This window comes from Rhinolophus ferrumequinum, chromosome 5, assembly GCF_004115265.2.
Source record: "Rhinolophus ferrumequinum isolate MPI-CBG mRhiFer1 chromosome 5, mRhiFer1_v1.p, whole genome shotgun sequence".
NCBI classification, from domain to species: Eukaryota; Metazoa; Chordata; class Mammalia; order Chiroptera; family Rhinolophidae; genus Rhinolophus; species Rhinolophus ferrumequinum.
This window is the reverse complement of record NC_046288.1, coordinates 52926493-52949586: the sequence shown is the minus strand read 5'-3', so window position 1 is coordinate 52949586 and position 23094 is coordinate 52926493. Positions and strand designations below refer to the sequence as shown.

The 23094-nt window shown below is 34.2% G+C and overlaps 1 protein-coding gene across 3 annotated transcripts in view; it reads right to left on the bottom strand.

Moving 5' to 3' along the window:
• Positions 1-23094, bottom strand: part of BANK1 (B cell scaffold protein with ankyrin repeats 1) — a 328432-nt gene that overhangs the window by 209679 nt on the left and 95659 nt on the right. For all 3 annotated transcript variants that reach the window (XM_033105338.1, XM_033105337.1, XM_033105339.1), the window contains exons 5-6: positions 21912-22048; positions 5320-5425 (exon numbers count right to left, since the gene is read on the bottom strand). In XM_033105338.1, coding sequence (XP_032961229.1) covers positions 5320-5425; positions 21912-22048 — 243 coding nt within the window. The remainder of the gene's footprint in view (positions 1-5319; positions 5426-21911; positions 22049-23094) is intronic.

The following is a 23094-nucleotide window of genomic DNA, read 5'->3' as shown; positions in this document are numbered from 1 at the left end:
AATGTAATCAATAATGTTGTAATAATTCTGTAGGGTATCTGTTGGACACTTGTCTCGTTAGGGAGACCACCTCAGGGAAGATGTAGATTCCTGATCACTGCACTGTACACCTGAAGCTGAAGCTGAAAAATAATGAATGTCAAGTACAATTTTATATTGTGTGTGTATATATATACACACATATATATACATGTGTATACATATGTATACATATACATGTGTATACACACATATATACATGTGTGTATATATACATATATACACACATATATATATACATATGTATATATATATGTGTGTATATATATATATGTGTGTGTGTATATATATATAGTTACAAGAAGCGGAGTACAGCATTAGGAATAGCGACAGTGGAAATGTAATGGCTCTGTGCGATGTCAGGGGTAGTGGATGGAGGGAGAGGGGTTGACACTGTGTGAGGGATATAAATGATAGATGTCTAACTATTACATTGTCTTGTGCACCTGAAACTAATAAAAAAAAGAGTAAATATTGAAAAATAAATAAATAAACATAAATTAAATAAGTAAATAAATAAAATAATAATTTAACAAAAGATGGGAAAAAGGGTGTTTTTAAAATTGTTCTCTGTATTTTTGTGCATGATTAAATTATTGATGATATAAAAAGAGATAACCAAAGACATTTCGTTTTCTTCTACACAGATAGAAAATGAGCTATTTTTTGTGAACATAAAGATATTACAAATTCAAGATAAGTTTTAGGGCTACAGTTACTACTACATATATATTGAATATCCAGTTACATGCTCCACATTTGATAGACATATTGGGAAATAATATTCTGAGCTAATGCTTTCACGTCACTGGTAATTGCATGTTGTCCTCCTTCAAATTAAGATATTGCCACTTAATGGATACATGTTTTGACATGCTTTCTAGATATTGACATGGACTTTACTAAACCATTTCTCTTTTCTAGGTGAAGGTAAATATTACCTGCCTCAAAGTAACCTAGTTCCCTTTGTCTTAAACTAACTGCCACTTATGGTGATTGAACCAGCAACTGTAGCCTCTTTTAAAAACAAGCTGAACTATTTATTTTTCCTCTCCATGACAAGGGATTGTCTGCATTACCCAGCCTTTGTAGGGTTCTGAAGAGAAGTTAGGGAAATTCAGATACAGGCTGCAGTAAAACTTAACAAGACTGCAGAAGATAATCTGAAACTCAGAACAAGGGAGTTACAGAGGGACTAAAGCAAGTGTTTTGCACCAGGTGTGCTGTTCTGCCTCACCACCATACCAAGTCAGCGACATTCCACTGATGTCATGGTGGCCCATACCACATGGGTTTATATATAAATCTACAACCAAAACGGAAATTGCTCAAAATGATACTTACTTTTACTAAGGAATATACTCAGATATTTTCTATTCTAGTATCTTATACACCAGTAAAACAAACAAACAAACAAAAATTGCCTGTTAATCCCTTATATTGATTCCACAGTCACTGATGATTCACATACTAGAAAGATGTTCATGAATTATTTCTATGACTGTTGTATTCAAGAGTCCTACATTACATTACTATATCAAGTTTATTTGAAAACCTTTTATTATTCCACTCCCAGGGAGAATTTTTTTCTATGGGAAATACTTATCAATAGAAAATGTTATTTTAAAATCAATAATGAAGCATTACAAGGGAAGATAATACTAAAGAAGATTTGACTTCTTATACACTTTCTATTTTATTACTGCAACTCTCCCGCCCCCCAACTTTGCCTGCCTAGGGGGAAAAAGTCAAATGAGAAAGCTCGTTGGCTAGACAGGAGTAAAAATCACCAAGACATATGGTGTGGAGTAGCATTTTACTTATTATAAATGAAGTAACAAGGAACTGACTTCAGAATTTACCAGAAACAACTTAGAAAAGAAAAGAGGATAGGGCAATAATAAGACAAACAGTTTTGAACATTTAGCTCCAAACTTTTAAAGAACCATTGGCATCTGTGAATAATTCCATGGCTCATCCTTAGGGTAGGTCAATACTCAAGACATATTCTGTCAATTCCTTATGACTACCTTCCCCATCATCTCCTAACCTCCAATTTATTTCAGCTCAGATATGCCGTACTATTAACAAATAATAAATGATTAGTAAACAAAACATTTCATCAAATACTTGGAGAACTGTCCTCAGGGATGGGCACGTGGAATTCCATGTCATCTTTGTTTGCTGAATTTACCTCTCAGACTATCTCTAGTGGTTCTACAGAAACTCCTCAACAACCTACCATTTCTTTCCTCAACCCTCTCCCTTAATTTCACTTTATGTATCAAGGCATCTCAAACCTTATCATCAATTCAACTTGAAAATTATGAAAACGCAGGTGCAAAGCCTTAAAGACCAGATAAACTGAAGCTGACATTGATCTAAGATTACAAGTTCAAGAAGGCAAGCAAAACATGAGTTCAGTCATATTCACGTCTATCTGGTATGTTTTTAATATGTAATTTGTATTATGTTATTTTGCACTTCAACGAGGAATTAGAGCTTCATGTTCTGAGGGTTGTTATAGGTTTCACAGCATCTGTCATCTAGCAGTATCCAAATAATGTTTCTGAATGAATTACTTAGATTACATTGAACTTTCCATTTTTAACTTCTGTTAAAAAAAATGTAATTGTCTTATAAAATAAAGCTTTGTCAGATACAGAATATCTTTACATTCTAGCAATGGTTCAAAACTTTCATATGCTAAAAACTTTTTAACCTTTGTAAAGACAGAGTAATAGTTCCTCTATGTCAAAGATCAGTGTGAGGATGAATTATCTGGCTGTTCTCCAATACACTGAAGCAATTAAGGGCTGGTAAACTTGGCTGCCAATTGGAATCACCGAGAAACTTTGAAAAGTACTGATAGCTGGGGCCCACTCCCCCAGACTTACTAGTTGGGATGTGGTGTAGCTTAGGCATGGGATGCTTTAAAGGTCCACAGCTGATCAGAATATGCAGCCAAGGCTGAGAACCACTGCTCAAAACCCTTCATGCTCAGTGAGAGGTCCGAGAACTGGCGGCATCAGCTTTACCTGGGAGCTTGTTGAAAACCACAAGCTTAGATTGTACCCCAGACCTACTGAATCAGATCCACATTTTCAGGGGCTCTGATTTAACCCATCCAGAATTCTTTTTCCATAAAAATAAGGGACCAAGCTAATCCATCCTTTCCCACTGTAAAATTGTTATTCCATAACTTCAAAAATACACTGAGAAGCACTTTTAAATTTATCTAGATTTCCTTACCTATAAAAAAATGAAAGACTAAATTCATTCTATCCTCTCCAACCCTACAATTCTTATTTCACAAACCTAAATAAGTAAAATTCTAAGGGAATTTGTAAAAATTGTGTTATAATTCCATATTCATACCTTTGCAGGCATTTTCTCCTGCCTAGAATTCCCGTTTCTTTTCTTTTCCCCTCATTAGAACCCTACTCATCATTTAAGACGGAGGTAAATCCCACTCTTTTATGAAGCAGGTCTTGAAAAACAAGGTATCTTATCTCTAAAATTCTATTGTCAACATAGTCAATTCCACAAAGTTTATCACATTGTTTCTTTCTATTATAACATATATATTATCTCATTTTCCCAATTAAAGTATGTGTCTTCAGTAAGGAATTATGTCATTTTCCTTTTCTATCCTAATAAAATGTCTAAACTTTGTAAGTGAATTATATCTTGTTAAAATATACGGGGAACAAAAATAAATTTCACTAATCTCACAAGATTGCTTATACAAAAGCAGCATATCATTATCCTTCCCCTATAATGGACGCTCACCATGCATAATACAGGTTCTCGCACATCTAGGCGAACCGCAAATGGCTGGGCCTTGGGATACCCATTCTTTTCTTGCTGTTGTCCTGAGGCCTGCCAGCCTGACGATAAAACTGTTTCAAGTTGCACAGAGACTAAACAGACAAAAATCTCTGCTCATTAGTCCTTCATATGCCTGTAGCAGACCTCTCATATTCTTTAGCTCTATTCCTATTTTACTGAACATTACACCTCTATCACAGTGTTTGGCACATACTGGGCTTATAGGTGAATTACAAACAGTATGTCACAAACTATGCAGGACCAAACAATTTCAAATATATATTACTGAGCTCATGATAACATTTAGAAGTATGATTTTTTTGGCAGTCTCTACTATATATACTTTTCTTGATACTTATATATATTTTTATTATGCAAATAATACATAGGCAGTGTAGAAAACACAGGTTAAGTACAATAAAAAAAAATGTAATCCCTGAAATTTCACAACCCCAAACATAACTACTGTTAACAGGTGAATGTCTGTCCAGATCATCAATTTATAGATTAAAAAAAAATGTTATTAAACATACATACTTTTCTAAAGAGGATCCCATTTACCTGCTGCTACATACTTTGCTTTTATTAAATTAAGTATACATGAAATCATCACCACAGCCAGCTAATCAATTTAAAATAAAATTTATTTCTTATGGTTGCTTTAATGGATGTAACAAATTTTATTTACTTCATTTCCTATCTTGGGAAAATTAAGTTATTTCCATTTTTGGTAATTATAAACAATGCCACCATATTTTTTTAAAAAGTAGCATTGTGCAGTGTACAAATAATAAACTTGAAGAAAGTGAGTACACCCAAACCAAAAATTAGAAGCTTTCTTTGTATTCCTCCTCATCACTATCCACTCCCTGATTCCTCCAAGGAAACAGTATTCTGAATTAAAAAAAAAAAAAGAAACACCACCAACAACAGCAAAAAACAATGCCATGATGAACTATCTCCATCATAAATATACTTGTCTAAACATTTCCTTAGAATAAAAATCAGCAAGTTTTCTGATTTAAAAATTTATGTGGGGCGGCTGGTTGGCTCAGTTGGTTAGAGCACAGTGCTCATAACACCACGTCCCCGGTTCAATTCCCTCATGGGCCAGTGAGCTGCACCCTCCACAACTAGATTGAAAACAATGAGTTGACTTGGAGCTGATGGGTCCTGGAAAAACACACTGTTTCCCAATATTCACTAATAAAAATTTTAAAAAATAATAAAATAAATAAATTAATGCACAGTTTTAGGGCTTGTGATTAAAAAAAATTACCAAATGAACCTTTAAAAGTTTGAACTAGTGTTGTCTCTCACAAAAGGATGGAAATTGTCTAAAATATTTAATCAGCAATTCAACTATATTATTGGCTATAATATTTATTAAAGGCTTACATACAGTGAAATATGACATAAAAATAATTGATGCAGTTGGTAAATACTCACATTCTTTTTGAGAGTAGATTTCAGTTTGGAGAGATCGGAACTCATAATATGGTATCTCTTGTTTGAATATGGATGTGAGTATATCATCAAGTTCTTCAATGTCATTCTGTTTTCAAACAGAAAGAAAACTTTTTATAAGTTCAGTCGTTTACACATAAATTAATCTTAGTGCAATATAATAAAAATTATTAGCTGGAGTAAATATAGCATAATCTTTAATAATGCTATTACCATATTTTAAATACTAATACAAAATATTAGGTGTTTGCCTAAAAATCAATTATTAAAGTAATAGAAAAATAGATGCAAGAAATAAAAGTCTTTGCTTTTGCATGGGTAACTTTACTTAAATACTTAACTAATTATAAAAGAGCATTGTAGCAGGTCAATAATAACCCTGAAATTTTTTTAATAATAAATTTTGGTAAAATATATATTACATTTTAATAAATGAAATAATAAAATAATGAACCTGGTTCTTCAACTTAAGGGTTAGAAATGGGATATTCAGATAGATTATTTTATTTCTGTGCTGAAGTGAGAAAGAACATTTATCCCGGTCTTTTTTTCCCCTACTTGCAGATACAGAGTAAGTAACTATATGTCTACACAATTGCCCTAATGTAAGCATTTTAGGAGGAGGTTAGTAGAATTCAAGAGTTGTCGTACTGATGGCCTAACCTATTACAAAGACCAGCATTCTTTTAAAATCGTGTTTTGTGAAGCTTATTGATAGGGTAGGCAGGTAGACAGAAATGAGCAGGAGAAGGAAAGGCAATCCCCGTTAGAAAGCCTCTTGCTGTAGCTTCTACTTGCATCAAGACCCATTGCAGCTGCCCAGCAGAATTCCAGGCTTACACATACTTCTAAATCAAAGAAATGCATTGTTAAATGCCGGAGAAGGGAGGACCAGACACCTCATGGGGGAAGAATGAGAGATAAGAGAAGGGAGAGGGGGAGGCAATTCAACCCATAGAGATAAAAACCCTCACTCAATACGGAGAGGCTGCTTCCCTCTCTTTGATCTGCCGGCTCCATGTCTCACAGCGTACTCACTTTTACTAATAAACTTCTTGGTGTACTATTGCTGTGCGCGTGCACACACACACACACACACACACACACACAGTTTCTTGACTGAATTCTTTCCTTCAAGAAGATGAAGAACCCAGATACGTCATTCTCAGTAACATTATGACTGGTACCAAATTAACTTGAGATATAGATGGTTATAGCTGAGGAGGCAGGCCAATCAACAAAGCCATGAGGTGGAGGGAGGACTGTGGAACAAAGGTTCCTGATTAAAACCTTTGAAATGATTTCCTATATTTTGTTACTCTATGTCTTAATTTTTCTATAATCTGAGTGCCTCAAATAGACAAGTGGTTCAGGACTCAATGGCTTTTCTGTGTCCTGCTGAGAAGTTGGGAGAAGGATTGTGTGGTGAACACAATGTTTAGATATAAATGTGTTGAATCACTATGTTGTATACCTTAAACTAGTATAATATTATATGCCAACTATACTTAAGTAAAAAAAAGTAGTTGGAGAGAGGATGAAAGTCCTTTTCTCAACCTATTGCTATTTAATGTAGACCAAAACCCAACATTAATTTACTTAATGCTATGGACTATGTGGAACCTTCAGCCCTGGAATGTAAAAAAAAAAGAAAAGAAAAGAAAAAAAAAGGGAGGGGAGAGAGCATAATAACTCTGCCTTCAAGAAATTCACAGTCATGTAATTACATATGGGCAATAAACTGACTTCTAGGTGGTACAAAGAGGTATGACAACTAAGTTCGCGAACTTGCTGCAATGATGTTGCTAAAACTTTTTCAGACCAGGGGAATTGTTCATTATGAATTTGTACCAACTGAACAAACAGTTAACCAAGTTTACTATCTGGAAGTGCTGAAAAGACTGCGTGAAAAAGTTAGATGAAAACGACCCAAACTTTTAGCCAAAAATTCATGGCTCTTATATCATGACAATGCACCAGCTCACACGGCATTGTCTGTGAGGGAGTTTTTAGTCAGTAAACAAGTAACTGTATTGGAACACCCTTCCTACTCACCTGACCTGGCCCCCAATGACTTCTTTCTTTACCCAAAGATAAAGGAAATAGTGAAAGGAAGGCATTTTGATGACATTCAGGACATCACGGGTAATACGACGACAGCTCTAATGGCCATTCCAGATAAAGAGTTCCAAAATTGCTTTGAAGGGTGGACTAGTCACTGGCATTGGTACATAGCTTCCCAAGGGGAGTACTTCGAAGGTGACTATAGTGATATTCAGCAATGAGGTATGTAACACTTTTTCTAGGATGAGTTCACAAACTTAATTGTTGGACCTTGTATGATAGAAGGTCCCTATGGGCTAGGTACAGAGTGGGCAAAAGGGAGATGGCTCAAATACACAGAGGAAGGAATGGCCAGGAAATACTTGATGTAAAAAATGACCTAAACTGAGATTTCCATGCATACAAGGAGCATTCTGGACTACCTGAACAAATTGCTTACAGTCATAGAGACATTATGAAACATGACCTGGTTAAGTACTTTAGAAATTTCTATAAGACTAGAATAGAATAAGAGAGAAGGAAGTTGTCATGTCAAAATGTGCCTTGTATGCCTGATAAAAAGTTTATAATTCATCCTGTAAGCACTGTGGATTTGCCTACAGCCTATGATGCTTAACATGAAAATGTTTATGTAGATTAAATTAAATTTATTTAAGTTGCAGCACGATTGATCGCTATGTGGTTGAATATTGATATTGAATGAAACCTATTCTATAAATAAAGATGTGACAACTTTATATTTGTCAGTAATTACCCTTTTTAAATTGAGGTATAATTGACATATAACATTATATTGGTTTTAGGTATACAATGTAATGATTTAGTGGTTGTATATATTGATATATCGAAAAGATCACCACAATAAGTCTAGTTAACATCAGTCACCATACATAATAAAATTGTATTTTCTTGTGATGAGAGCTTTTAAGATTTACTCTTTTAGCAACTTTCAATTAGACAATAAAGTATCATTAGCTATAGTCACCATGCTGTGCATTATATCCCGAGGACTTATTTATTTTATAACTGGAATTTTGTAGCTTTTGACTACCTTCACCCATTTCTCCCACTCCCTACTCCCTGCCTCTGGCTATCATCAGTCTGTTTTCTGTAGCTGTGAACTAGGTTTGGGGCTTTTTTCTTTGGTTCCCCATATAAGTGAAATCATACAGTATTTGTCTTTCTCTGACTTATTCCCCTTAGCGTAATGCCCTTAAGTTCCATCCATGTTGTCATAAATGGCAAGATTTTATTCTAGATATACCACATTTTCTTTATTCAATCATCCATTGGTGGACATGTAGGCTCTTTCTATGTCTTGGCGATTGTAAACAAAGCTTCAGTGATCATGGGGATACATATATCTTTTTAAGTTAGTGTTTTCATTTTCTTTAGACCAATACCCAGAAATGGAATTACAAGATCATATAGTAGCTCTATTTTTAAATTTTTGAGGAAACTTCACACTATTTCCCATAGTGGTTGCACCAATTTGCATTCCCACCAACAATGCATAAGGGTTCCCTTTTCTCGACATCTTTGCCAGCACTTGTTATTTCTTGTGTTTTTTTTTATAATTTCCATCCTAACAGGTGTAAAGTGATATCTCCTTGTGGTTACCCTTTTAATCTTTCATGAAGTCTTTGACAGGAGCAATGTAGCAAAACATTATTGCAAAACATTACTGCATATTGCATTATTGCAACATGTTTGCATTTTCTTTATACTAAACCTCAAAAAGAATATGTTTTAGCTATATCAGCTAATAAAAGGAATTAAGAAAACATAAAAATCCTAACACTCATTTATAAGTTTGTATAAAATTTGTGTCAATGGCCATGAGAGTTCTGCATAGCCTATTATCTTAGTCATTGGTATTTTTATATGAGGAGATAAACTTACTATTTCTTTCCAAAACTATATAATATTTAGTGGGTAGAGATTGGTGTGTCATAGAGTTACTACATTCATGTATAAGTTAGTCATAAGAAAACCTCTGGGCTCCCTTCCAGCTCTGAGATTCTGAGTCACAGATGAGAACTCAAAAGAGCAAGAGTTCCCACTAAGACCCTGAGAACTACCATTTTGCACACAGAGGCACCATGAAACTTCAACATGAGAAATGCTATAGCTTACAGAATTTTTTTTTTAAATGCAGTAACAGTGTTCTTAGAAAGAAAAAAGAAAAAAAACACCTTACAATGTAGATGAAGACATTCAATTAATTAGGAAAGAATACAGATAGCCTTTCAATATTCTAGCCTACCGTAACTAGTTGAATCACTTCTATTTTCAATTTAATAATCATATTATTATTATTATGCCTGTATATAGATGAATAGTATAGAAAACAAAAAATATGTGAAAAAACACAGAAATAGCTACTAAAAGTAATCTTCAAAGTATTTCTCCCTAGAAGATATCCACTAGAAAAATGCTGATTTGAGTAGTTATGCTATATTAATATTAGATAAAGTAGACATCAGAGCAATGGACATTCCCAGAGACAGAAAGGAACATTATATAGTGATAAATGAGAAACTCCACCAAGAAGACATAATCCTTAATGTGTATGTATCAAAGCTGAAAAACACGAGATAAAGACTGACAGTACTGAAAAGAGAAATAGATAAATCCATAACTATAGTTGGGAATTTAAATACCTTTTTCAAAAATCAATAGAAAAGTTCACAGAAAACCTGCAAAGATATGAAAAAAACTCAAACACACCATCTCACTATCCAGTGAGTTAACTAACAAGGATTAATCAAATATATAGAACATTCCATCTAACAACAGCAGAATAAAGATTCTCACCATGCTCCCATGTAACAAACACAAAGACAGACCATATCCTGGGACACAAACAAATGTAAAATAATTTAATTTATACTGACTATGTTTTCCAACCACATGGAGTCAAACTAGAAATTCAAAACAGAAAGATAACAGGGAAGTCTCCAAATATTTGAAAACCAAACAACACAATTCTAAATAATCCATGAGTCAAAAGGGGGGAAGTCTCAAAGGAAATTTAAAAAAATACATTAAACTGAATAAAAATGAAATACACACATCAAAATTTGTGGAACATAGCTAAAGCAGGGCTGAGAGAAAATTTTAGAGCACATACATATATTAGAAAAGAGGAAACGTCTCAAGCCGGTCATCTAGGCTCCTACTTCAAGGACTTAGAAAAAGAGCATAATAAACTTAAAGCAAGTAGAAAGAAGAAAAAAATATAATGCAAAAATCAATGAAACTGAAAATATAAAAATAGTAGAAAATATCAATGTAACAAGGAGATGATTTTTTTAAAAGATCAATAAAATTGACAGACTTTATTTAGCCAGACTGACTAAAACCAAAAGAACAAAATACAAATGACAAATGAAACAAGAGATATCACTACAGATCCTGCAGACATCAAAAGAATAATAACGCTGTACTATGAACAATTCTGTCCACACAAATTTGACAAGCTAGATGAAATGTACCAATTCCTTAAAAAAACACCAACTATCAAACACACAATCTTTCCCTATTATTTCTTACTAATACATGTAAATCTGCAATTTGTAATAATTAAAAGTTTAATTAAATATTAACAAACCAGAAAAAAAGAAGATATTCATTACACAAAATGGAATTCCTTGAGATAAATAGCTTTTTACATAGCAGCACCCCTTCAAAGTCTGGTTTGCTTCCTTCTTGGATGAGCAGTGTGAACATAATTTGGGTATAATGGCATTGAGAGACTGTCTTTCAAAGGATTTTACGGCAATTTCACATAAGAAGTTGGGAGAAACTTTAGATATGTGGAATGGTATGAAAAGTTATATGTTGTAGGCGTTAAGGTAGTCTATACAATGAGACAGACTCTAAGAGATTAAGTAGTATAATAACTATCACATGTTGGCCACTTACAATGTGCTAGGCTTTATATCATTTATTTATAATTTTTATAACATTCCTGCAAGGTAGATTATTTTTTCAAAATGGCTATTTTTATAGATGTAACATTATGGTCCAAAAATCAGTAATACTCAAAAATCTCAGAACTAATAAGTAGCAGAATAAGGATTTTAATTTATGCCTTCATATTATAAATACATTGCATTTAATACTACATTTTAGCTGTGGAAGGGAGAACAAAATCTGAAGTACAATTTGAGTAAGGTAAAGAATAATTATGGTTTCATGATGGACACTGTAATTTCAATCATCATATCCACGTTTACGCATGCATGGAGGAGGGGGCAGGAAAGGTGCCTATTGCCAACCAGATCTATTCTTTTCATTTTTTAATTAGAAAAGCAAAAGCTCCAAAAATGTTCCCTTTTGTCTCATTGGCTAAAATAAGGGTGGTTAAAAATGTGAGAATTTGGCTTTCCCATCTTCAATAGTAGAGATGAGCAAGGAAAAGAGGTTGTGGTTGGGTGAAGAAACCTATAAATTGGCTAGACTATTAAGGTAACTTTAAAAATCTGTTAGAGAAAGACAGTAAAGGTCTTGATTACCAACAGAAACAATTTCAGTGACATAATCATAGGAGGGTTGTGAAATATTCATAATGGGAGACAAAAATCTATCAAATAGTGGCAGCATTTTACTCTTTGCCTTCAGATATCTAAAAGGGAATTCAATAGTTGAACAGAAAACATCTTGTTCTTCTTATTATAACAAATTGCTATGCTTGTTTAAATTTCACTAGTAAAAGAAAGGTCACTTTGTTTGTTGCATTGTTCATAATGTGTGCTGCGAAAGTGAGCCAAAACAGCCATTTAAAGGGGAATTGGATAGTTTACAGAACATATCTGAACAAAATTTTGTACTGAAACTTGTGAAAAAAATCATAGATGAAAGAGCAAAGCAAATACTTTTTACAATTACATAAAGCCTCTTCCTTCCTTCCTTTCTTCTTTCCTTCCTTCCTTCCTTCCTTCCTTCCTTCCTTCCTTCCTTCCTTCCTTCCTTCCTTCCTTTCTGTTTTTTTTCTTTATGAGTCAAAGCAGTTAATTTAAAAGAGTAATCTAAACTAAATAAGCGGATAGGACTAAGACAGAAGAGATATTTCTTTTGCCAAATTAATTTGTCTATGTTTTCAGTGAGTTGGTTCTTAGAATTTCAACATGTCTGTGACTACATATGCAAAAATAAATATAGAACATAAAATTGAATGCAATTTAAGGCTTCCTGCATATATTTTATATTTATTATTGATTAGGTCTTCATATTGTTGTAGAATCTCTTTAAATAACTTGGATATTCTAACAAGAAGAAAATGTTTTGAGATCTGAGTAACATGTTTTGAAATGTCTGCTCCAAGACTCATCAGCTATGGACCTTAATAATACTTACCTGACAAAATTGCTTGCGAGTTGAAATGAGTATGTACGTAAAATCTCCAGTAAATATTAATCCCCTTTTCTCTAAATACTATGATGTAAGCTGTCAGATATAACAACTTACTAAAATAATAACTGTGATTCAAAAAAAGTGTACAAATCTATCAGTGAGGAGAGTTTGCTCCTTAACTTTAATTTTGCATCAACAGAACAAATAATTTAGTTTGTTTTTGTCTTCTAAATTCTTAAATAATACACATCTTTTAAATTATTTAGAATGTAGGTTTTGCTATTGCAATAGCATAACGCATAAGGCCAGTGGCTTAAACAAGATGGATCTCTATTTCTCTTTAAAATAAAAGCCTGCAATTAGGCAGGCCAGGGTTCCCTGATTAGATCGGGTCCCCATGATGATGCTGATGCTGATGCTGATGATATTGATGATTTTCTGCTGTCTGACATCTTCATGGTCCTAGCTGTGTCATCCGTCATCATTCCCTTGTTGGCTAGTCAAAGAAAGTCAGTGAGGGGAAGAGCATGGCTCTACCCCTTTTTTAAGGAGATGATCAGAAATGTGCACATATGACTTTGACTGACATGCTATTAGCTGTAGTTATGTGGCTATACCTAGCGACAAGAGAGTCAGGAAAGGTAATATTTACTTGGCCAGCCATGTGCCCAGATTAAAGCTATATTACTATGTAAGAAAGGAAAGAGAAATACTGGGGGACAGCTGGCAGTTTCTACCATCTTCATCAATCATGTAAAATGATAAACATCATAATTTATGCAAAGGCTATATGATAAAAGTTTAAAAAATATGTTATTAGATCATTCATTGATTGAAGATTGTGCTGAATTTTTCAACTTGACCCCCCCTTACATAATATCAGAAAGTCTCAAAACTTTAATTTGACCAAACTTGAACAAACTCATTAATGGAGATATTTAATGACAACACTGATGAAATAAACAAAAAGCCAAAGTTGTTCTACGGTAGGCATTAGATAAAGCAGTTTCAAGAACCATGTCTTATCTCACCCTTATATCCCTTTAGCAATCACTTTGTAACAACTTCCTGTTAAATGTGTAATTAGACAGAAGTTTTAAAACCAGCGCTAACATATTCAAAGAAATGTGTTTCAAACAAGGCTTTTTTAATTGATACGATAATTTCCTGAAAATTTTCTGGAATTATTTTGGGTTGTTTTAGGCTCTTGTTTCCAAGCTAGACAACACAGAATTGGTCTCAATGTTTTCTCTTCATCTGATTTTTGTTGTCCTTCCTTTGCCTTGCTCTTTCTACTTCAGTCAGAAGCAGCACTGCTTCAGCCAACAGTGAACCTTCGATAACCTTCTCAAAAAGGGCTGACCCTGTGCTGTCAGGAAGCCAGTGGCTTTGTGGGAACAAGAGGCACTGATAGGTGGGCCACTTGAGGTTGGGTGGGAAACAATGTATAAGATTCTTCTGCCCTGTCATTATTTGACCCAACAAAATATATAGTGAACAGCTATGTGTCTGGCAGTGTACTTGTTTCTGGAGATGAAACAGGGAACCAAACAGTACCTCTGCCCTTATTAACCTGGAGTCTAATGAGTGGCAGACATTAATTTGAGAAATATCACACACATCGGTATCAAATTAGAATGCAATCAGTGTTACAAAGAGATACATAGGGAGATGTGTGAGGTCAGGAAAGTTTCACTAAGGACGAGATGTTGAAATTAAAGTTTGGAGGATAAATTTGAATTAACTAGGTGAAGATAATGAGGGGAAAGGGGGACTGCAAAAGTCTTTTACTTAGAGAAGAGCGTATATAAAGAACATGCGATAGGAGATCAGGTACTAAAAGTCCAGGAACTGAAACAGGCCAGTGTGCCCAGAATGCAGAGGGAGAGAAATTAGAATAAGTGGGAAAGAAAGAGAAGGGACATCGCTACAGGGCCATCGTGTGTATGCTAAAGAGATTTTGTTTTTCAGTCTATACAACTGGAATCTACTGAAATGCTTGAGCAGAGAATCACACGATGAGCTCTTTCTTTTTAAAAGAACCTCTCAGAACGTAGACTTAAGTAGGTCCTGTGCAAAAAAACTCATGGTGGGGACCAGTTGGGTGGCTATCACCGTAGTTTGGGCAAGAGGAGAAAGTGGCTGGAGAGCTGTGGAGAGAAGTGAGAAATATTTAGTAAGTAAAATTGCTTAGACATGGCTTAGTGATGAGTTGAATTTGTAGGGTGAGGGAGTAGAAGATATTAAGGAGACTCTTGTGTCTCAAGCTTTTAAACTGGATTGATGATGAGGATGCATATCCTGAGTTAAAAAGACTGGGACTTAAAGAAAAAACACATTTGGAGTATATCTTTAAGTTAATGAGATAACCTGCAGAGGGAATATTTATTAAGTAAGGAAGAGTATCGAAACTTGGTAAATTCAAAATTTTAAGTTCTAGAAAGTAGAGATTACAAAGGATATTGAGAAGGAAAAGCTAAGAACCTAGAAGGAAACCCAGGAAGATATGGCTTCATGGGAGCTCAGGAAAGAAAATTTATCAAGAAAATGAGTTTGATCAATGGTGTTAATTGCTGCTGAAAATTCAAGTTAAATTGAACAAGAAAAATGTCCACTGGACTCGTTGGGAGAGACTTGAGCATAATTGATATATACTCATATATTTATGTGTTGATACTTAAGGTAATAAGGTTGATGAGATTAAATGGCTGAACTCTAGGGGAGGGGAATTCTTAGAAGTTGAATTTTCCTTATCTTATCAAAGAGTTCTTTTACTTAATTTCCTGTGTCTTTTTGCAGTTTACTGTAGAAGCCTAATTCATGAATGCTAAACACAATTTAGAGTTCCCAAATTACATATCCACTTTATTTCTTTATCTTATTGTTGATACTGATACTGTTCTTAATAAAGAGGCCCCCAAGAATGTATAATTACTTTTAAAATGGTAAACAAACACATTTTCGTCACATCATTTTCTCAGTCTTCTAATTTCCAAAGGGTTACTAATGATTTGGGGTTTGTTCCCATAAGAGGCAGATTCTCTAATTTTCTCTAATTATCTTGTTATGAATAATAGCTATAAAGGCACATTACTAACTGTGTTTGATTTGTGCTTTGTTTTCTGGGTTATTTTAAAACACTCCTTATGGCTGAAGATCTCAACCCTCTAAATAACTAGGTGGTAAAAGCAGAAGCCCACACTCTAATGGGGTGGGTTACAGGCAACACTCATACAAGCGCAGTGATGTGCTCTGAAAAGGGCCGACAAAGCCAGGGAGAAGAGAGGGGGTGTAAGAAACAAGAGAGATGCTTTAGTTTGGGAGAAATGAAAAATGGAGGGCGTATTTATTTCCACTGAGTAAGCAGAAACTACAAGTTAAGAAGTCATTAATAAAGTATATTCTAAATAGTAGTTAAACATAACCTAAAATATCCGGGGCTAATAACTATGAAAATGGGCTGAGATGGCTTACAAGATAAAGAATTGTGGAGAGCCCACAGTATAGTTGTGCTAATGGCTAAGTAACCAAACTCAGAAATGTTTATCTTTCCTTATAATACTGCTATATCTGCTGCTAAAACTAACCAATTTACTTGTTTTTCTCTAAATAAATGGATGAGCGCACTAAGTAGAATATTGCTGTTTGATTCAATGATTTGTAACTGAGGTGAGGATAATCGTTAGGTGTGAACTACGCTAATCATGTATCATTAGCCTTCACTTGACCATTCCCACAGGTGGAGATACAGCACAAAGGAAATGTCACTTAATTTGTCAGGACAATACAAACTCCAATAGCTATGCCTTCTTCTTATTGATCCATTCTTATAAGGGACACAAACACTATGAAAAAAATGAATCCAGAAATAAATTTCCAAATTGCATTTTTAGTGTTCTTTACTCATTTTAAATCTTTCATCAGAAATGTGAAACAAGTAATAAAACTGATGGAAGATACATGAAACCCAAATTATTTCCTTCTCCTCTGGAGGGGGAATTAGGAAGGAGTGGAAATAAAAGTGAAACAAAGGCTACCCGGGGAGCCCATGTATATGCAAGTCAATGCTCTTGAATGGAGAGTGGTCATAATTTCCAATTTAAGTATTAATACTTTTTTCTTTGCATAAAATTATGGAATACTTGAGATGGAAGTGACCTTGGGGATCATATACTCTAGCTGCTTCATTGTACACAGGAGAAAATTCGTGCACTAGGAAACTGAGCTCTCATGAAGTGATTACTGATTCAGTACAAAAATCTTCTGTGCTCCTGCCTCATAGGAGAACTAATTTCCCACAGCCGTGCTGCCACTTACCAGCAAAGGAAAAGAAAAGATAATATTCAGCCTTTTGAATAAGAGGTAAGATCTTAGGCATTTTTGAGTAGCACATTTCCTCAATATTCAAAGGAAAGCAACACTGGAATCAAGAATTGAATGGCTGTTAAAAGTCAGTAACGAAGAGTATTAACATACAGCTCACTGCTGAGATAGAACATGAAGAAAAGTTTATAGCACAAATTCTTCATTTTACTAGTATCATGGACCTCTGAGAGTTCCTCACTTTCAAAGCGTAAGATTCATTTATTCACTTTTCTAAATAAATAAGAATGTGAAAAGGGTAGTTCCATTTCTCTTCCTATTTTATTCACATTCCTATACTGTAGTTTTTCACTTATGTTTCAAATATGGCTAGAAAAAAAGCAATCACTTGTGTTTTCCTCTAATTTAAGCAATCAATATCAATCGTGTCCCAAGTACCAGAACAATTTGTGTGAAATAAACTGGCTACACAAAGAAGAAAGGCAGGACCCTTGCCTTTAAGAAGGTGGGTTTGGAGGGCAGGAATAGCATACCGTGTTTCTCCGAAAATAAGACCTAGCCAGACCATCAGCTCTAATGCATCTTTTGGAGCAAAAATTAACATTATATTATATTATATCCGGGACTATAAGACGAATATAATATAATATAATACCAGGTCTTATATTAATTTTTGCTCCAAAAGACGCATTAGAGCTGATGGTCCGGCTAGGTCTTATTTTCGGGGAAACACGGTAATATGTTCTAAAAGAGTTAGCAATCCTGATGGCTAGAACATAGGAATTATAGAGTTAAAAAGACATGGAGAGTGTGTTTTGGTAGGAGTTGAGTTTGAAAAGATTTGTGACTGCACAGCCTTGTGTGCCATTCAAAGGAGTTTCGACCTTCTATAGGGAGCCACTGAAAGTTTGTAGCAAGGGAGTGTCTTAGATAACATTGGTGTTAGGGTGAAGAGACTAGATGCATTTGTACCTCTCACAAATAGGAACAGATGAAAAAGAGGAAGAAATGTGTCCATCAACCTTTTGAGGGACGCACGGACCTAAATAAAATTACTGAAATGCCTGGTAGTTTCCAGTATCTCTCAGTGGAAAGAATCTCCGGAGATTCTTTAAGGGAGACAACTGTTAACAACACCTGAGCTTTAACTTAATGTGGGAACTAACCTTTAAGGGAACTAGTCACAACTGGGAAATTCCTCATGATACAAGGAATTTGTACCTTTTCTCACCCCAACCACATCTGGTTTCATACCATATTAAACATTTGCAGGTCACAAACCAAAGATTGAATAATATATACAATTTAACAAAAACTGGAAATGAAGTGTACTTAAGAGGAAGATGAAAACATTTTAATAAGTATAAATTAAAACATGTAAAATGATAAATACATGCAACACAAAGATACCATTTTACCAATAAGAAATATAACTAAGAAGAATTATTTAGTGCCATTTCAAAATCTCTTTTAACAAATAGGATCCTAATGCTTTGATCAATAATTCTATGTTCTTTCAGCATTTCTACTTATCTTGGTTTTTACATTGTACCAAGTTGTTCCAACACAAAGTTAACTTTATTGCTCCCCTAGACACTTTTGTAAATAGTATGAAAGTCTCAAAGGTTTTAATTATCTCAGCTAAATAGGAGTTACTAGTATTTCTAACACTGGTACTTGAATTCTAATCATCTTCCCAAATTGGGCTGTGGATTTTTCCATTGAATCTCTCTTGAATTAACTGTTTTAGGCAAAGTTTTGGATATTGTATCTCTATGAGACTACGTGCTGGGATTTAGTATCTATTCAAAAAAGATGAAACAATTTTAGGAAGCAGTTATTAGATAATTAAGCTGATTTTGGTAAAGTATTCGAAAACCTAATGGACATCATTAAAAATAAACTAAGAAAATCAAATTTCTTATTATCATTTCTTTTTTCAAATTCACAGAATGGTCATTTTGCTACATGCCCAACAGCTTTTAAATGATAATATAAAATCTCTTATTACAAATTCTAGGCTTACTGAAAAATAAAACCCACAGATTTCTCATTATTATTCCTTCCCTCAAATTCAGAGAATGTTCATGTTATTATATGCCCAATAGTTTTTAAATGATTATAAGGAGTATTATATTACTAATTTTTAGGATTACTTAAGTGCATAGCTACCATTAGCATTTATAGGAAAACTCAGAACAGCTCTTTCAATATGCCGTTTCAGCTAAGTAGGTAGGATATTGAAAAAATTGAAATCTGCTGGTATATGTTCTTACAAACACACAGTAACCATGGTGAATAAAATTACAACGTATATTGTTCTTTGAATAGAGATGTTTAGTGGACTATTTTGCAAAATATCCAAATTTCCCAATTAAATGATAGAGTAGCAAGCACATGAAAGAAACAATTACTGTAATGTTCTATACTGGAAAGAAAAAACAAAGGTTTCTACACAATTTAAAAAATATGATCTGTGTGGGAGGGAAGTCCAATGTCAAAAATACAATCTATGTGGGAGAAAATCCAAATGCCGGCAAGGAGCAAGTGTGGGTTGGGACATCTCCTCTGAGGCCAAACATCCCTAAAATACACAAAGGAAATGCCCCTGTGGTTTCTTCTTTTTCATGAAGGATAGTCGGCCACTCACCATCTTAATGAATTCATCACAGTGATAACATATGTAGTTCAAAACCCCTGTCATGCATGATGTAAGATGTGATGGAGTCTGACTGAATGGCAGCCTTTTCCTTCTTTTAGGTGTGTGATAATATAGCTTGGTCTGGTCTGAGGTCTGTCTCAGAATTTGTTTGATCTAATCCTACAACACGTCTAGGTCCCCTGATGATAAGAGCAAAATGTCTAAGCCTATCTATTTTAAATTGTATATATTAAGCCTAATCTCTTAATGTCTCTTCTTACACTGTGGTCTCCTGTCGCCAAGCCAGAATAATTCTACCCCTCAGTACTCTCACCTTGGGTTTAAGTGGCTCTTTCCTGATAGTAAAAGCCTGACTCAAGCTGTGACTATCCAACATTCTTCCTTTCACTAGACTGCCAGGGCTTGGTGGAGGGGAGAAATCCTAAGGTGCAATCATAACTCTTATTCACCTCTCATTTCTGACATTGAGGGTGAAAATGAAACCGAGCATTTTCTGGTTATCTAAAAGCTATGCAAAACAGTTTTTATTCACTCAAATCTGTAGAAAAAAAATAACTTCAATATTACAGCATTCTGAAAAACTGCCCAAGAGTCAAGAATTACATTTAATTTTCACTCTATAGGGAGGGCTTTTTCCTCTTTAAAGGGAAAACCAACACAGCAAAGTGTTTCGGGGACCACTTTACTTCTATGCTGACTATATTCCTAATGCAATATATCACTTTTATTAATTTTTTTGTAATATAATTTTTTAAATAGAAGATAAGGTAGACTTGTTATCAGAAAATGAAACATTTTCTGTATGTCAGGCTATTACTTTTGTTCTTGCTTTGCAATTACAGAATAGACATATTGTCAAATGTCCAAACTTCTTGGTTTGACAAATGGTTATTTTACTCCCTGTCCTTCTTTAAGACATTTTTACTGTTTTCATTGTTCTAAAATATGCCATTCCGAAAGGAGAACACTAATAGAAAAATGTCTCACACAAAATAAATAAAAACCTCCAATTCCAAACTAGGTTAAACATGTAAGGCTTCATGAAAACCCGTCAACTTCACTCTCATTGATGGTTTTGTTCAAGTTCTTATAGAGGATTTTGCAGTGGCTTTGAAGACCACATTGTTCATTCGACTACCTCTTTATTTGTCTCTACCCTCTTTACCCTCTCCCTTTCTCATCTCTCTCACACACACACACAAAGGCAATTAAGCAAGGTTATAATTCTAATTATTAAGTAGCTATAAAAAGAAATATCTATTTCACTCTGAAAATTTGATGGAATAAGCACACAAAGGGTGAAATTTCCACATCAGCTAAGCTTTCTCTTTAATGAAAGTGGGTCAGGTAACAAAAAGACAAAATCAAATGCAGAAATTAAACTAATGGCATAAGATTAATCACAACGCAATTGTTATTGTTGTTATATTCTAAATCCATGAGGGTAGGGCATTCACAGCATGTACATTCACTGGAAAATGTCTCAACAAGGGCTCTTCGAGAAGACCACAAACTCCTCACCAAGTCATCATTGCTGAGGAATAGTTTGTCACACTCAAGAGAGAAGCAACCTGGGCTTAAAAATGCCTCTCTGAATAATTCTCAGAAAAATTTTAACCTTCTGGATTTCCTAATAAACACTGTTAATTTAAAGCAATAATTTTCACTATCAGATAATAGTGATAAATGAAACCAAGGAAAACATACACTGAGCTTGGAAATTTCCACATGAAAATAACAATTTCTAGAGTAACACGAAATGTTCCCTTTTTGGTGGTATTCTCAGTTGGTCTGACTCTGTAATTTCAAAGCACCAGATAACCTGACTTATATTTTGTATATTCCAGATCTAGATAAAAGGTAAAATAATTTCTTAGGACTTTATTCTTCTGTCTTTTTTTATCTACTCTGTAACAGCTTTAAAATGTGCCTATTACAATAACTATTCTGGGTAATCTGTCTCTCAGTGACATTATCTGGATTGCCTGACTTAAGCAAACTAATTCATCTGCATCTCTGCACCACAGAGGTCAGTTTCTTCCCTTCCTATTGATCAGTAATTCATTCTCATTCAACCAACATACAGACTCCATACCAAAGCATGCATTCTTTTATCCCACATTAGCTCTTTTAGCTCATTATCAATTTCACGGAAAGATCACCTTACCCGGCATGCACCGTCTCCTGGACCTGCCACTCTCAGGCACTCCATAGTCTTTTCTGTTGTGTGGTATTTAAGCTCAGCTGTGGCCTTAATGACTCCATCACAGTAGACACTGACATTAACAGAGCCAGCAGGAAAATCTTATAAAACACAAACAAGAGTTAGGAGCTCAGTATACAATGCGTATCTCACATTATTATATCTCTTAGAGAATATGAAGGAAGGCTTTAAGAGTCGTACCAACTTCTAGCACTTAAATGTTTTATTTTTTATCCTTAGAAATTAGAAACCACAAAGAAAATGTATAATTTTAGAGTTATTAAAGAAAAAAACTTACAAGATAAAAACACATGGTAAAAACAAAGCACTAAGTCCTTTCTTTCCAACTCCCTAGGTTTTTTTTTTTTTAATAATCTATAATCATCTTTATATAATACTTTAGAATTCAGAAAAATAAAGCTATTTATTAAAAGTTAGGCATTTGTTATTATTCTTATGAAGAATATTCCCACAAATTATAGGCAAGTTCCTCAAAACTATGTTTGGAAAGAGAAAGAGTAGAGTTGATTGAAATTATAGAACTCTTATTCAATTGGTAATAATGAAAAACCCTTGGGCAGAAAAGGTTTAATGCCCTATTATTTAAGTACTAGTTACACCATACATTTATCCAAAGCCTTTTTGTGAACAAGCTGTTTAAAGTAACTGATATACTGCATTGTGAATTCTGCTCAAACATACCAAGAGTTAAAGTCACTTAAGAATGTTGGGCTCTCCATGAAAGAATAACAATTAACATTTATTTCAATGAAAAAGTCGTGTTTTATTGTAACAAACAAAATTTAGCTCTTCAAATTCATTTTCAGAACATACTTTAAAAACTTGCAATCTTTGTTATGGAGACATTTCCCAAATTCTCCTGGAAAATTGTCACCCAGACATCGGGGTTTGGAATAAGCCATTAAGTATAACATTAAGTACAAGATCAAAAAGCCAGTTCTAACCTCAGCCGCCTAATGAAGCTTTGAATATTTAAACATTCTTAGGGTGTAAGCATTAATTTTACTTTATCTCCTGAGGAGGTTAAAGGACCTCTTACAATATTGCTCAGGGAAATTTAAAGCCAACAAAAGCTATTTTAAGCTTAACTAGATGAAGAGGCTGAAATTTCCTCTTACCATATTGC